Here is an 18186-nt window from a genome sequence, read left to right on the forward strand (position 1 = left end):
CTATTCTGAAAAATCTCGCGATTTACACAAATAGGTAAAATTGCTCTAACTTTACAATGATTGAAGATAAAACTAAAATGTTTGGTTTTTCTTAAAGAAAATTTAATTCTCTACAACTTTCTTTCTGCATGACCATCACGTAACACGAACGGATAAAGAGTTATCTAGTCAAATAGGGAAAAAAAGTAAGAAAAAAACATTTCCCCCCTAAAAATTAGTGAATTTGAACGCCAATATCTCATAAACTATGCGAGATAGAGAAAAATTGAAACGAATACATTTTGTGGAAAATTTTATCAGCTTTATTTTAGTGCAGATTGGTCTTTTCACTAGAGCGTATAGTTTCCAAGATATAAGAGAAAAACCGAAAAAAGGGACCTTCAACATGCCCCCCTCCCTCCCGCTCACCACATAGAAGTGGGGACTTTTAGTATGTTTACCTCCTTACTAGTCCAAACAAAGTCCCAAAGTCAAAAATTGTGTTCCTTCCATTTCCCTCTACACCCCCCTTTTGAGCATTCATTGACTGGACTAAAGGGGATGGTGTTAAAACGGAAGACTCCAGAGATCTTAATAATTATTATTATAAAAATGCAAGGAAGATGACAGCAGAAGAGATTAATTATGCATCATGGGAAGATCCGATCATATTGGTTGACAAGTTAAGACTTCTACTTGCTTCGCTTTGTGCAGGAAACTATTCGAACATCAAAGAAGTTAGTATCCTTCATACTCAGAGAACTGAGGGAAGCTGGCTACATACAATAATGACTTGTGTTACCTGCAGTTGTATAAAATTTAAAAAATAATTTTTTGGGATTTCGAAAGCGGTTGTTTATTTTCTCGAAATCTGATTTCTATCTAATGCCGAATTATCGTATTACAATTTCTAACTTAAAGATGTTAAAATCGTCACCATTGACAGCCAAAAAGGAGAGAAATAATAGTCATACCAGCAATCAGGCCATGTTCGATCAAAAATTGCAATTGAAATTATTTGGAGCTCAATGTAGATGGAGTATTTGCAGCACTTTGAGCATTGGAGCTCTTGAAGAAATTGTAGATTTGGAGCTGATGGAACAATCGGAGCATTGGAGCTTTGGAGCTCTTGAAGAAATTGAAGCATTGTCTTTTGGAGCCAATGGCTGTTGGAGCCAAAGACATTTGAACTTTTCTTGAAGACATCAGGCAGAACATTATCAATAAGCTTTCTGATGAAGTAGCTACATACGGACCTTTGAAATATAACTTGTGGTTGGACTGTGTATAGGGAAATCCATATTTGTTTAAAGACGAAGTGAAGATGTGTGCATTAAGACAGCGAATAGTCCCATTTATAATTCCAACGATGTGAAGCAGTCTGTTAAACATAGTATCGAGAAACTCTGTCGGGAAGAAAAAGACTATGTAGGCAAAGATCTGGTTGGTCTCTGTCTTCTATAAACCGATTGGAGCTAAGAATTAGTTATTTCAAGCCAATGCAGAACTAAATGTTTAAAATATTGCTAACTTTTACAAGTTTTCCAGTAAAAGAATAGAAATTATGTAATCAAATTAATTTTTGTAAAAGAACTTGCGGTGTTTTATTTTCGAACCTCTCACTTTTGTGGTATTTTAAATTAAATTGCCTTTTTGCTTTGACGAACGATCTAATCATGGACAGGAATCCATCGATTCAATTTTTATATTAATGAGTGATTTTCTTTTGATGAATTTTGTTTTTTCCTGTATTTATAGGTTAATTATTATGAATTTCCAAGATGGCGGTCTTGTCGGCTTATAGGAGGCTGGTCTATGAGAAACTTAAGCTACTTTTAGAACTTTCCACCATATTTATTGAAATTATTATATTTTACATAAAATTCAAAATTATTGCATTGATCAAGTATTGAACCGAAGACAGGAACTGATCGAAACAATCAGTATATTAACTGCAGATTTTGGTAATGATTTTTGGAATTTTTCCCGAATTTCTAGATAAATAATTACAAATTTCCAAGATGGCACCCAAATTTCAAGATGATGGGCACCACAGTACTCTAGTGGTTAAAATTTTTACTACCATGGTGGTAGCACACTCTAGCAGATGGCATGTGTAATATATTTCAATAATGCTCCTTGTATCGATTACGGAAACAAGATAGCGACAGCACTCTCTAGCAAACAGTGGCGTCTCGTCAGGGCAAGCAAGGCAAGCAGTGCTTGCCCAGGCAGTTTCCAGACATTGTATTTTTTAAATAAATATTTTATTCAGAATAGTATTTTACTTTGGCTCGTGCAGTTAGGTGTATGTATTTTTTACACTATCTTCTTGGGACCCAATACTGTGCGCTGTGCGCTATAAAAAAAGAACTCGTTGACACAAAAACATGCTTTTTTAGAAGCGTTGCTAGGTTTAGAAGCGCTGGCAGGACCGCTTTCAGCAGGAAGGCTGCCGCAGTAGTTTCCTTTCGGGAGGGGGGGTGGCATGGTACAAAGGTTCAGGGAGGGGATTGGCTGGAAAAATACGCGGTAGAAGCTACGAAGGTAACGCTTTCTTGCCGAACTGGAGCGAACATGGCCGAAGCAGACTGTGGAATTTTTCCGCCGACTGCTTCGGCTATGTCCGCCACAGTTCGGCAGGGCAGGTGGCGATGTCGCGTTTCAGTCGGCGGTCGTCTCTCGGGGCGCGCGCATCTCTCCCGCGGGCTGTTGGCTGGCAGTGCGTGGGGGATTTGTGGGCGTACGATGATACTCCACTCCCACTTAGTATATAAGTAATGTAGAGTAGGTATTTTACTATCAGAATAATGTAAGTCAATCATTATTTTTCAAAAATAATGTATTTAAAAAAAATGTCAATTTTTCTACATGTGGAATAGTCAATGTTCAGTTAAGAAAACTACTTAAATAGCACCATTTTGTACCTTGAAATCCATATTTTCCCGGCGGAGGGCCCCCAGACCCCCCCCCCCCCCAACCTCATCATGTTTTGGTGTGAACGGAGTTATTGCTTCCCCTCATGTAAACCTCACGCCTCGCCACTGCTAGCAAAGTATTGAAAAATGAAAAATAGTGGTTCGGTCTCGAACAGGCGATTCTATTATTCCTTCAAATTAAAAATATTACAAATTTTAATATGTGTGTTATCTTTGTATAACCTTTTAATTATCTGCCTGGTAAATGTCGCAATGGCCGAGCGGTTAAAAGCAAATGTTTTCCAACCTGGGGGTAAGAGGTGCGATGGTTCGAATCACTGCACTTCCAATGTATTTTTCAATAAAAATTAAATTTATTATTTCGATAATGACCATAATAGCTCTTACAGGTAATGTACATTGACCTTATGTGATGAGAAAAAGAGACGCTGGTGCTCTCTAGGAGCAAACAGAGAAAACAAAGATGTCGGTATCCAAGATGGTGGCCTCCATCGGAAGAGAAAAACCAAGATGGTGGACATGTCATCCAAGATGGCGGCCTCCATCAGACGAAAACAAAATGGCGGACATGATATCAGAATAGAAAAAAATACTGTGAAATCAGATCCAAGATGGCGGACATGTTATTAGAATTCAATATGGCGACCATAACGAAAATTTCAACATTATATAAGCCAAGATGGCAGCCGTAACATAAAGTGCAACGGTGACATCATACACATCCAAGAAGGCATGTGTAACGAAAAGTGCAGCATTAGTGAGTAGGGCGCTCAATTTAAAGATTGCGGATCCAAAATGGCCGCTGATGTCAAGGTCAAGGTTAAAGGTCAGGTCATCCAATATGGCCACCGTGACGTCACAATTCAATATGGCGGTCGGCACTACCCCCACACCCAGAAACCAGGGCGAGGAGCCCCATTTATACACTACTTATAATGACTTTTTCCTTAGTTAAATTTTATTATATTTTACTCGATGGGTTCGAACTGGGGACTCCTAGTCAATTGACGTAAATCAGCCCGATGGCTGTAGGGGGATTGAAGCAGATTTGGGGGCATTTCAAACCACTATCATTTTTTCGAGGAAGATACTGTAAATTTCCCCATAAAACGGGAATCTTTCCCTTAAAAATGGGAAATTTTTAGTCATTTTGGGAATTTTAATTAAATTTTGGGGACTCTTGAAGGTCAGAGGTCACCAAGATGGCTGCTCCCAGACGGCTGACTCCAACGCCGACAACCCATGATTCCCCCAGCGAATACATACTGGAGACAAGTAATGGTATTTATTTATATATTCTCTACCAAAGAAGGTGGGATGGGAAGGGGGGTTCCTTGTTATTCCTCATCTCTTACGACCATCGAGAATAATTTGTTTTATAACTTCTGAAAACCTACATGATGTTTCTTATCAATATTGGAAGTTACTTCGGCCAATCAATTAGCCTAACCAAATATAAAGACCTGTTACAGAATATATTTATTTATATATATATATATATATATATATATATATATATATATATATACACACACCTATAACACAAGACAAATCTTAAAAAAAAATCTACTTTTAATTTTAATAAATATACAATTTTTCTCATTCTTTTATATTATAAACGATTAATTATTGTGGTGGAAACGATCAGAGAGTATAATTAACTAAGAATAACATCTCTATAACGTTAAGAACCATGCGAAATAAAGCCGCTTTCAATATGGAAACAAGAGCAATACGGAGTTGAGTGTATCAACGATACACACGTCTAACCTGCCATCCATGGATAATACAGCGAGTAAGATATTTTAAATATTGCAATATATAAACGATATAAATAATATTTAACATATGAATAGGTTGTAAGTATGTGTATGCAGCCCTATTTTTGTATACTGTACGTTTGGAGACCTTTGTTGATATTACAATGGTTAGACTTATACTTTAATGCTTCAATTTCTTAATAGTGTTTGACCAAACCATGATTATAGCCAATAACTGTTACAATTGAAGTAGCAGCAGCGTCCTTGGCGAATAATTCAGGTGAATTATTCCCCAAGGACGCGGCTACAACCCAGAAGCCAAGCTACTTTCGACAGTGGCCGTGAAAGCCTGCGGACTATATTAACTGTTACAATTGTTGTCAGTGGGCTACAATTCAAAGTGAAGCCGTAATTTTATGGTTGTTTCCTACTAGACTAAACTTTACTACACATGATATTTAAGCGATTAGCACAATTTGCAAGTACATAGTGGCCTACACGAGTTGAGAGAGATATGCTGTTTTCTCAGGGGCTGCTGACGCTGCTGTTTATTGTAGCTGGGGACATAACATCGCTGATTGACTTCGCCAGTTTCCTCGTGTGGATCTTCTACGGCCTGGCGATGGTCGCGCTCTTGATCTTGAGGAGGACCAAGAGGGATGTTCCCCGGCCATACAAGGTACAAGCCTCCACGGGCGGTCAGCAGTGTTGGAGCTGGCGAAGCCTGACTGGTGACAAACACTACACTGCTTGCGTTGTTCCGAGTATGCATCTTCCATTATTTTTAACTTATCACTTATTTTAGGAGTTTAATTAGTCATATTTTGAATTTAATTCATTTTACTAGCAAAATTATGTTCAATGTTTCTCTGGCAAAATGTTCCTTTAATTACTTTGATGTTTTAAAGTTTTTAAATGGCTTTTTCCTCTATTATTTTCAGTTCAGTTAAATTTTCATTGATTTTTTTCTCTTTTAATGCAACCAAATTAACTTATTGGAACTTAATGATATTAAGTTATTTACTACTGATCAGCATTTATAATGTTACTCTGAAGTATATGTAATATTATCAAAGTATTGCATGAAGGTGTTATTTAAAAATATATATGAACAAAACTTCCAGTACTTTCCAGTGATGTGTGAACATCTAACCTCGGTAACGAGCAGACTCGTGTGTTCTCGTGTTGTTCGTGCTGAGAATAAACTTTTAATGCGAAATTTAAAATATAATTCTTGAAAATAATGCTGAGCGTGATAAAAATATTGATCAACAAAATACTCGCTTTAAAAATAAATACCAACATTTCCAGACGCGAATCACACACGCCGCTGTAATTCACTGCCTGGATGGTCGTTGCTTGCTGCCTCATGCACAGATAGCAGCAAGACTCCAATAAAAAAAAAACTGAAAATATACTTAACCCCGACTTTGGGCCTGAATTCCGACAAGAAATTTTATTAAAATACAGGCCATCTTGTTAAAATTCACTAAACAGTTAACACCATAAAGTTTCTGCACACCTGAAACATTTTAAAACACATATCATAACACTAAGTATAAGTTTGTATATATTTTTTTAGCTTAAATGACTGAAAACTAGTCTATAAAAACTTCCTACAAACAAACCTTAACCCTCTTGAGCTGATTCAATATCATTAAATAATATTATTATATAAAATTTTTATTAAAAAGTAAAATACTACCAATGAGAATTGAACCACGTCTATTGATGTTTACAAGCGCGCGCTCTAACACTGCGTTAATTAGACTGTTGCATGTTATCAAAATTGCAATGACAGTTTACTTAGGTATTTTAAAACATCGGGATTATGTTTTACTGTGATTATTTAAGTTTACCAAAAATATTTCAGGACTGTTTCACCATCTTAAGTTTCATTTGGCTCACTTATATGTTTGGTATGTCCCATAATGTTTACGAAAGTGAATATATGCGGGTTTATGTTGCTACAAGTGGGTTGCCCATTTTTTCGACACCATTCCGTTCATGGACTTTCGTTCCTATTCACGGAACTGCTACCAACTGCCGTGTACCGAGAGCTTCTATGTTTACTCAGCAAACATTTATTTGTGTGCCTTTCATTCGAAATATATAAATAGTACAAAAAGCTTTATAGTTCATTGTATTCGCAAGGAGGATGCCCTACAGCTATTCTTGCAATAAGTAACAGAGGACTAAAAAAAAAATTATATCGGAAGAAGCCCTTAATCTCAGGAGCGTGTGCAGGATTTCATTTGGATGGGAACTAGAACCCCTTTGCCTGCTGTTTGCTTTCAAATAACTTCCTGTTGTAAGTGGGCATGCTCCACCCTCACTCCCCCTTCACCGTACATGCCATCTTCATCTCAATGGTTACCGGCTTCTCTATACAGTGCTACCTGTTCATGTGCTGTGACATAAAGTTATTTATTAATGAGTACAAAAACAATAAAACAAATTAAGTATTTGGTATCCAATGTCATTGACAATGTAATTTTATAACTCATGTCATAATACTGTATTCTACTACGCCTAATTTATTTACGTAGATTTAAAATAAATACTACCTATTATAACAGTTAACACGGTGGAACTCACAGAAAATTTTTTTATAGTTTTTCGTTTCAGGGTACATAGACCACAAAACCATCGTCAACTCAATATTTATGTGTTTATTTGTGTGTAAATGTGTATATACCTATATCACAATTTTGGGGAAACGATAACAGTAGATGTATTTGGTTCGTTCTGGGGCACCGGAGGACAGACGGGGATCCGGGGATCCGATCCAGCTACCTTAAGGCTTCGCTTCATCAGCCATGTTGGATTACGTCACTTCCGCCGGCCATGCACTCACGAAAAAGTGTCCCGTTACGTTCATTAGCCATGTACGCACGAAAAAGTGTCACGTTACGTTCATCAGCCATGTACACACGAAAAAATGTCCCGTTACAGTAGTAGGATATAGCCATTTCTGGGACTGGCGCAGGATCCAGGATCCGACCTTGACCTTTGACTTTGACCTAGAACCCTGAACTTTGACCTAGACCATGAACTGAGTCCTTGACCTTTGACCTTGACCTTTGACCTTGACCTTTGACCTTGAAACGTGACCTTTAACTTTGACCTTGACCTTAAAATTTGACCTTGACCTTGAAAGTTGACCCTGACATTGAAATTCCACCCTGACCTTTAGCCTTGCGACCATCAATGTTGCCAACCTGATGACGTCATCTAATTCGTATGCTAAACCATATGCTAACCTAACCTAACCTAACCTAATCCATATGCTAAACTATGCTAATCTATGCTAACCTAACCTAACCTAACCTAACCTAATCCATATGCTAATCTATGCTAACCTAACCTAACCTAACCTAACCTAATCCATATGCTAATCTATGCTAACCTAACCTAACCTAACCTAATCCATATGCTAATCTATGCTAACCTAACCGAACCTAACCTTACCTAACCTAACCTAACCTAACCTAATCCATATGCTAAACTATGCTAACCTAACCTAACCTAACCTAACCTAACGTAATCCATATGCTAATCTATTCTAATCTAACCTAACCTAACCTAACCTAACCTAACCTAATCCATATGCTAATCTATGCTAACCTAACCTAACCTAACCTAATCCATTTGCTAATCTATGCTAACCTAACCAAACCAAACCTAACCTAACCTAATCCATATGCTAATCTATGCTAACCTAACCTAACCTAACCTTACCTAACCTAACCTAACCTAATCCATATGCTAAACTATGCTAACCTAACCTAACCTAACCTAACCTAATCCATATGCTAATCTATGATAACCTAACCTAACCTAACCTAACATAACCTAATCCATATGCTAATCTATGCTAACCTAACCTAACCTAACGTAACCTAACCTAATCCATATGCTAATCTATGCTAACCTAACCTAACCTAACCTAACCTAACCTAATCCATATGCTAATCTATGCTAACCTAACCTAACCTAACCTAACCTAACCTAACCTAACCTAACCTAACCTAACCTAATCCATATGCTAATCTATGCTAACCTAACCTAACCTAACCTAACCCATATGCTAATCTATGCTAACCTAACCTAACCTAACCTAATCCATATGCTAATCTATGCTAACCTAACCTAACCTAACCTAACCTAGCCTAATCCATATGCTAATCTATGCTAACCTAACCTAACCTAACCTAATCCATATGCTAATCTATGCTAACTTAACCTAACCTAACCTAACCTAATCCATATGCTAACCTATGCTAACCTAACCTAACCCATGCCAATCTATGCTAATCCATGCCAATCTATGCTAATCAGTATGCCAATCTATGCTAATCTGTATGCTAATCTATGCTAATCTATGCTAATCCATGCCAATCAATGCTAATCTTTGCTAATCCAATTGTAATCCATGCTAATCCATCCGCCATTTTGTATTTCTAGAAATTTCCACCAACTTCGAATCGTGATGTCACCGTTGCACTTTTAGTCACGGCCGCCATCTTGGATTCGAATATTTTTTCGAACTTCAACTTTTCGAAATTTGATGTAAACATCAGCCGCCATCTTGTTTCGTCTGCCGGTGGCCACCATCTTGTTTTCGTCTGCTGGTGGCCGCCATCTTGTTTTCGTCTGCTGGAGGCAGCCATCTTGGTTCTCAAGTTGGCTGCTAGATGTCGCTAGTATCGCGCACCAAAATCAAAAAATTGTTGCCAGAGGCGCCGCCATCTTGGTTCTCAAGTTGGCTGGTAGATGGCACCACCGCCGCCATATTTTAGTTCATATAATCGATACCAGATGACGCCACCGTCGCCATCTTTAGTTCCTAGTGTGGCTACCAGAGTGTGCCACCGCCGCCATCTTTAATTCTTAAAGTTACCGCCGGAGTGCACCACCGACACCATCTTTAATTCTTAAAGTTACTGCCGGATGGCACCAAATGTTATGTAGTCAGTCGAGACAAGTCGGGAACGAGTCGAGACAAGTCTAGACAGTCGAGACAAGTCGAGATAAGTTTGGAACATGAAGCCATATTCTAAACTATGTTTATAATATATATGTATGCCTTTATATGTTTAGGTTTGATGATAGAGTAATGCAAGGGAATGGCTTTTCATTTATATTTGCGACAAACAAACCATCCATCCGATTACATTATTCCAAGTGACCATATTGGATGATGACATCACCGTTGCAATTTCCGTTACGACCGCCATCTTTAAATATATTATCAGAGTTTAATGAAAAAAATTTTAAAATTTATAAAAAAACAAACTTTTACGACACGGAGCTCGGAGTCCTCGTTTCGAACCTGGTGAGGGCAAAAAAAATGGCGACCGATCCTTCCCTCGTGGTGGCTGCAGGCAGACTGACTCCCACCACTTTTTTTTTTCAAAGTATATATAACATCATCTAGTATGACGCCATGTCCGCCATCTTGTCTTCGATGCTGGAAGCCATCATCATTGTATCGTCAGCGAGAGTACGCTGACGCCATGTAAGTTTAGTTCTTATCTGCTAGAGTGCAGTAATCATTTATTACTGTGACACCAACCATCTTGAAATTTGACCGCCATCTTGAAAATCCGTAATTATTTAGCTAGGAATTCAGGAAAAAGGTCAAAATTCATTAAATAAATCACTCATGAATTTACATATTGATTCGATCCGCTCCTGTCCTCGGTTCGATACCCGATCGATTTAATAATAATGTTTAATTTTATGTAAAAAATAATAATTTCAATAAACCATGTTCAACATTCGTAAAGAGACTCTAAATCCTCTACGACCATCATCCTATCAGACATTAAGACCACCATATTGGAAATGCGTAATTTTAATGCTAGAGATCCGGGAAAAAGTTCAAAATTCATTAAATAATTTTGTAATCTATATACTGATTGATTAGATCGACTTAGGTCCTTGGTTCGATCCCTGACCGATACAAAACAACTTTAATATTTTAATAAAGTACCACTAAAGTGTCAGGTTTGAGAAAATAAAAAAAACCACAAGTTCATTTAAAAAAACTTTTATTACATAAATTATACACTACCACAAGTACAAAAAACACAGACAAATTACCAAAGTTTCGTGGATCTCTCGATTCAAACAGTCTTCTTACTATACGGACTATGTCCTTTACATGACTTTAAATATCTATTCAGTTTATCAGCTCGACATATTGGTACACCACAATTTGCACACAAAGTCGAATTATCGACTTCATTAAAAGGACAGTGATATATTTCGTGTCGTTGTGCACTTCGAATATTTGCCAATGTTTTGTTACAAAATATACAGCTTGATTCCGATGAATGTACAGCCAGTCTATCTCAATTCCTGAGGTGCCGTTCTAATCTTCCATATTGAACAAACTTGCTTAAACACCTGTTGCACTGATATTTAATGCGTTCAGAGTTATTACTACAATTGTGTATTACATAATCCCATAATTCTAAGTTTTTGATCTTCTCACAGTACGTGCAGTCGGGTGATGGAACACCGCTGGTTGCTCCTTCCTTCATCAATGCCACTGGAACTGTTGACAACCATTGTAACACTGCTGACATGTTAACTTCTGAAGACGTTAAGGTCTGCTCTGCGGAAGATGTTGCACGCGTCGAAATCTCCTGCTGTGCTGAGAGAGCAGGTGTAGCTGTAGACGTCGTTGTCATCGTGCTCTGCACTGATGATGGTAGACCTTCGATCCAGGTTGGTGTAGATAGTGGTAATGATGCCATCGAGTTCTCAAGAATAGCTAGATACAGGTCTATTATGTTATACAAGTCTAACTATCCGATCAGTTCATCACAGCAGCTAGAGACGGACTTAAGTCCTTATCACCAGGGTCTCACTTATATAGTCTCATCAGCCGGTACAACACACGAGTCAAAACAATAACCAGGTTCATTATACTCGCAATTTACTTTCTCGGAGCATTTTTTATAATGAAGATGTAAGCTATCAAGACGTGAAATTAGTTTTTTGCACTTATTACACTGAAATTGTATTCTTTTAACATTATTAGAACAACTGCTTCTTTCATGTCTGCGAGCATTAAAGGTGATAGTAAATGATGCGTCACAGTATTTTCACTGACGCAATGTACGCTCTTCATTAGTTGAAGAATCCATTGCTGATGATGAAACTTTAGCTGATGGTGGAAAAGCACATATCGAAGTGTCCTCCAGCGTTGTCAGAGGCGTTGGCAACGGGATCTGCTCCAACAACGTCCGCGCTGAGGTCATGGTTCCCGTAGTCGATGGTACATCCTCCATCGAGTTCGACGTTAAAGTCGGTAAAGATGCCATCGAAATCTCAAGAACAGCTAATTGACACGACTCATGCACTAGAAAAAACAAACTAGGCGATCCTTACACCGCCGACGTCAGTAACAAACTGAACATCCTGCTGTCTAGGACTCGCTTATATACATGCACCGTATGGAATAATACGCTAGTCAAATCAAGAACCATCAACAATAATACTAGAGTCAAAACAACATTAAAAATAGAAGGACCATCAACGAAAAGGCAGCACAATAAAAAAAAGCGGCACATTTGTAAACACCATCAACAAAAAGGAAGCACATTTTGAAAGCACAATCAAAAAAGGCAGCACATTATGGAAGCACAATCAAAAAAGAGAGCACATTTGGAAGCACCATCAACAAAAAGGAAGCACTTTTGGAAACACCATCAACAAAAAGGAAGCACATTTTGGAAGCACCATCAACGTAAAGACAGCACATTTTGGAAGCACAATCAATAAAGAGAGCACATTTGGAAGCACCATCAACAAAAAGGAAAAACATTTTGGAAGCACCATCAACATAAAGGCAGCACATTTTGAAAGCACAATCAATAAAGAGAGCACATTCGGAAGCACCATCAACAAAAAGGAAGCACATTTTGGAAGCACCATCAACATAAAGGCAGCACATTTTGGAAGCACAATCAATAAAGGAAGCACATTTTGGAAGCACCATCAACATAAAGGCAGCACATTTTGGAAGCACAATCAATAAAGGCAGAACATTTGGAAGCACCATCAACAAAAAGGAAGCACATTTTGGAAACACAATCAAAAAAGGCAGCACATTTTGGAAGCACAATCAATAAAGAGAGCACATTTGGAAGCACCATCAACAAAAAGGAATCACATTTTGGAAGCACCATCAACATAAAGGCAGCACATTTTAGAAGTACAATCAATAAAGGCAGCACATTCGGAAGCACCATCAACAAAAAGGAAGCACATTTTGGAAGCACCTTCAAAAAGGCAGCACATTTTGGAATCACCATCAAAAAGGCAGCACATTTTGGAAGCACAATCAAAAAAGGCAGCACATTTGGAAGCACCATCAACAAAACAAGGAAGCACATTTTGGAAGCACCATCAAAAGGCAACACATTTGGTAACACAAGTTACGAGAACTAAGTCTTAGTTAGAAATCAGAATGCAAGAAATAAAAACATTAAATTTTTACTTTTAATATTTAATTTATTTCTTAACATTATACAAATAGAAGTAAAATAAGCCATTATTGTATGTAGCCAGCATTCCTCAGTTATTCGAGTATGAAGGATATTTCTTTTATGCACGAATAGTTTCCTGCACAAAGCGAGTCATGTAGAAGTCTTAGCCGGTCAACCAATAAGTTTGGATCTTTCCACGATGTGTAATCAATCTCTTCTACCAACATCTCACTTGCTTGTTTATTATAAATACTTTTAATATCACAATCGTCCCAGTGGTCATAATAAGCGTTATCAGATTTATTTATTAAAACACACCGTTTCCATCGTTTCGGTCTCAGGACACCGTTATATTCTTCGATCTTGTCAGCTTTAGGTGCTTCATCACAGTCAATGCTTTTGTCAACAGCCTCAGAGTCACTGTAACAATCACTGTAGAAGACATCCTCTTCACCCAGATTACCATATGAATCCGATATCGATGATGTCGAAGTGCCATTATCGTCTTCATGCTTCCTTTTTAGGAGTCCATCATTTTTACAAAGTAAGAAAGATCTACTTGAATTCGGCTGGAATGTATTCTCACTTTTCACGTTAAGGATTCTTCCATTGTCTTCATTCTCCCATAAAACATCATCATCCTTCAATTTAAGTTCTTCGTCGAGATCGGAAGAGCCACGAACATAATCTCTCTCAAGACAAGGAAAATTATTGGCGTAATGCAGATCACTATTCCTTAGTCTAGTAGATCCATCGTTGTACTCTGGCTTGTACGCAGGCTTAATGTTACAAGTTCTGTCATGTCTTTTTAAGCTCTCTCTCCGCGTAAACGACTTGTTACATCGAACGCAACTAATCATATTGCGTAGTGAATTTTTAACACAGTCATTCTTCTGGTGTTGTCTTCCATTCTTTCTCAAGATAAATTCTTTGCTGCAAAACTTACACCTGTGTCCTTTCGATACAGCGACAGACACCGAATCAAGAATCATATTAGTTACTGTGACCAATGTTAGATACAAACAGACAGTTTTCCAATTGGAACCATTACTTAAATATATATTTTTTTTTAAAATATTTCTTAAGCGAGAGTTAAGTTATCTCATGCAAAGGTACTTGTTGTAAGTAGTTCTGCTTTTCAACAAGAGATGACACCACGTATTGCTTGCAGGTAAATAATATTTCTTTCTTTCATGCGGGGATGCAGGATTCTCACTAACGATCGCAATAGAGGGATGGCATCGCTAGACTCCAAGGAGAAGGTAGTTTGTTCTTCCAGTTAGTGTTTCTCAGATTTCTCAGGGTATATATTATTATTTGTCTGAATAATGATTTTTTGAATTCCACCTAATAAAAATAAAATAGAAGCACTCAGAGAAAACCATCAGGGATGATGTCGTTTATAAACATCATAAATTACCATTTTTTTTTTAAAAAGTCCAAATTTAATCCTGATTAAGCAAAGAGTTCACAAGCGGGCTTGTGCTAGAACTCTCATGTTGCTTAAGCAAAGAGTTCACAAGCAAGTGAGATGTTGGTAGAAGAGATTGATTACACATCGTGGAAAGATCCAAACTTATTGGTTGACCGGCTAAGACTTCTACATGACTCGCTTTGTGCAGGAAACTATTCGTGCATAAAAGAAATATCCTTCATACTCGAATAACTGAGGAAAGCTGGCTACATACAATAATGGCTTATTTTACTTCTATTTGTATATTCTTAAGAAATAAATTAAATATTAAAAGTAAAAATTTATTGTTTTTATTTCTTGCATTCTGATTTCTAACTAAGCTTTAGGTCTCGTAACTTGTGTTACCAAATGTGTTGCCTTTTTGATGGTGCTTCCAAAATGTGCTTCCTTCTTTTGTTGATGGTGCTTCCAAATGTGCTGCCTTTTTTGATTGTGCTTCCAAAATGTGCTGCCTTTTTGATGGTGCTTCCAAAATGTGCTGCCTTTTTGAAGGTGCTTCCAAAAAGTGCTTCCTTTTTGTTGATGGTGCTTCCGAATGTGCTGCCTTTTTTGATTGTGCTTCCAAAATGTGCTGCCTTTTTAATGGTGCTTCCAAAATGTGCTTCCTTTTTGTTGATGGTGCTTCCAAATGTGTTAACTTTATTGATTGTGCTTCCAAAATGTGCTGTCTTTACGTTGATGGTGCTTCCAAAATGTGCTTCCTTTTTGTTGATGGTGTTTCCAAAAGTGCTTCCTTTTTGTTGATGGTGTTTCCAAATGTGCTCTCTTTTTTGATTGTGCTTCCATAATGTGCTGCCTTTTTTGATTGTGCTTCCAAAATGTGCTTCCTTTTTGTTGATGGTGTTTACAAATGTGCCGCTTTTTTTTTTTTGTGCTGCCTTTTCGTTGATGGTCCTTCTATTTTTAATGTTGTTTTGACTCTAGTATTATTGTTGATGGTTCTTGATTTGACTAGCGTATTATTCCATACGGTGCATGTATATAAGCGAGTCCTAGACAGCAGGATGTTCAGTTTGTTACTGACGTCGGCGGTGTAAGGATCGCCTAGTTTGTTTCTTCTGGTGCATGAGTCGTGTCAATTAGCTGTTCTTGAGATTTCGATGGCATCTTTACCGACTTTAACGTCGAACTCGATGGAGGATGTACCATCGACTACGGGAACCATGACCTCAGCGCGGACGATGTTGGAGCAGATCCCGTTGCCAACGCCTCTGACAACACTGGAGGAGACTTCGATATGTGCTGTTCCACCATCAGCTGAAGTTTCATCATCAGCAATGGATTTTTCAACTAATGAAGAGCGTACATTGCGTCAGTGCAAATACTGTGACGTTTCATTTACTATCACCTCAAATGCTCGCAGACATGAAAGAAGCAGTTGTTCTAATAATGTTAAAAGAATACAATTTCAGTGTAATAAGTGCAAAAAACTAATTTCACGTCTTGATAGCTTACATCTTCATTATAAGAAATGCTCCGAGAAAGTAAAGTGCGAGTATAATGAACCTGGTTATTGTTTTGACTCGTGTGTTGTACCGGCTGATGAGACTATATAAGTGAGACCCTGGTGATAAGGACTTAAGTCCGTCTCTGGCTGCTGTGATGAACTGATCGGATAGTTAGACTTGTATAACATAATAGACCTGTATCTAGCTATTCTTGAGAACTCGATGGCATCATTACCACTATCTACACCAACCTGGATCGAAGGTCTACCATCATCAGTGCAGAGCACGATGACAACGACGTCTACAGCTACACCTGCTCTCTCAGCACAGCAGGAGATTTCGACGCGTGCAACATCTTCCGCAGAGCAGACCTCAACGGCTTCAGAAGTTAACATGTCAGCAGTGTTACAATGGTTGTCAACAGTTCCAGTGGCATTGATGAAGGAAGGAGCAACCCGCGGTGTTCCATCACCCGACTGCACGTACTGTGAGAAGATCAAAAACTTGGAATTATGGGATTATGTAATACACAATTGTAGTAATAACTCTGAACGCATTAAATATCAGTGCAACAGGTGTTTAAGCAAGTTTGTTCAATATGGAAGATTAAAACGGCACCTCAAGGAATTGTGATAGACTGGCTGTACATTCATTAGAATCAAGCTGTATATTTTGAAACAAAACATTGGCAAATATTTGAAGTGCACAACGACACGAAATATATCACTTTCCTTTTAATGAAGTCGATAATTCGACTTTGTGTGCAAATTGTGGTGTACCAATATGTCGAGCTGATAAACTGAATAGACATTTAAAGTCATGTAATGGACATAGTCCGTATAGTAAGAAGACTGTTTGAATCGAGAGATCCACGAAACTTTGGTAATTTGTCTGTGTGTTTTTTGTACTTGTGGTAGTGTATAATTTATGTAATAAAAGTTTTTTTAAAAGAACTTGTGGTGTTTTTTATTTTCTCAAACCTGACACTTTAGTGGTACTTTATTAAAATATTAAAGTTGTTTTGTATCGGTCAGGGATCGAACCAAGGACCTAAGTCGATCTAATCAATCAGTATATAGATTACAAAATTATTTAATGAATTTTGAACTTTTTCCCGGATCTCTAGCATTAAAATTACGCCTTTCCAATATGGTGGTCTTAATGTCTGATAGGATGATGGTCGTAGAGGATTTAGAGTCTCTTTACGAATGTTGAACATGGTTTATTGAAATTATTATTTTTTACATAAAATTAAACATTATTATTAAATCGATCGGGTATCGAACCGAGGACAGGAGCGGATCGAATCAATATGTAAATTCATGCGTGATTTATTTAATGAATTTTGAACTTTTTCCTGGATTCCTAGCTAAATAATTATGGATTTTCAAGATGGCGGTCAAATTTCAAGATGGTTGGTGTCATAGTAATAAATGATTACTGCACTCTAGCAGATAAGAACTAAACTAACATGGCGTCAGCATACTCTCGCTGACGATACAAAGATGATGGCTTCCAGCATCGAAGACAAGATGGCGGACATTACGTCATACTAGATGACGTTATATATACTTTGAAAAAAAAAGCGGTGGGAGTCAGTCTGCCTGCAGCCACCACGAGGGAAGGATCGGTCGCCATTTTTTTGCCCTCACCAGGTTCGAACCGAGGACTCCGAGCTCTGTGTCGTAAAAGTTTGTTTTTTTATAAATTTTAAAATTTTTTTCATTAAATTCTGATAATATATTTAAAGATGGCGGTCGTAACGGAAATTGCAACGGTGATGTCATCATCCAATATGGTCACTTGGAATAATGTAATCGGATGGATGGTTTGTTTGTTGCAAATATAAATGAAAAGCCATTCCCTTGCATTACTCTATCATCAAACCTAAACATATAAAGGCATACATATATATAATAAACATAGTTTAAAATATGGCTTCATGTTCCAAACTTATCTCGACTTGTCTCGACTGTCTAGACTTGTCTCGACTCGTTCCCGACTTGTCTCGACTGACTACATAACACTTGGTGCCATCCGGCAGTAACTTTAAGAATTAAAGATGGTGTCGGTGGTGCACTC

General features: G+C 37.7%; 1 protein-coding gene across 4 annotated transcripts in view; it reads left to right on the plus strand.

The window, feature by feature from the left end:
• The window catches only part of LOC134533650 (b(0,+)-type amino acid transporter 1-like), a 354769-nt gene that overhangs the window by 310501 nt on the left and 26082 nt on the right, over positions 1-18186 (plus strand). For all 4 annotated transcript variants that reach the window (XM_063371184.1, XM_063371185.1, XM_063371186.1 and 1 more), the window contains exon 11: positions 5208-5357. In XM_063371184.1, coding sequence (XP_063227254.1) covers positions 5208-5357 — 150 coding nt within the window. The remainder of the gene's footprint in view (positions 1-5207; positions 5358-18186) is intronic.

Source organism: Bacillus rossius, chromosome 7 (assembly GCF_032445375.1).
Source record: "Bacillus rossius redtenbacheri isolate Brsri chromosome 7, Brsri_v3, whole genome shotgun sequence".
In the NCBI taxonomy this organism is placed as follows: Eukaryota; Metazoa; Arthropoda; class Insecta; order Phasmatodea; family Bacillidae; genus Bacillus; species Bacillus rossius.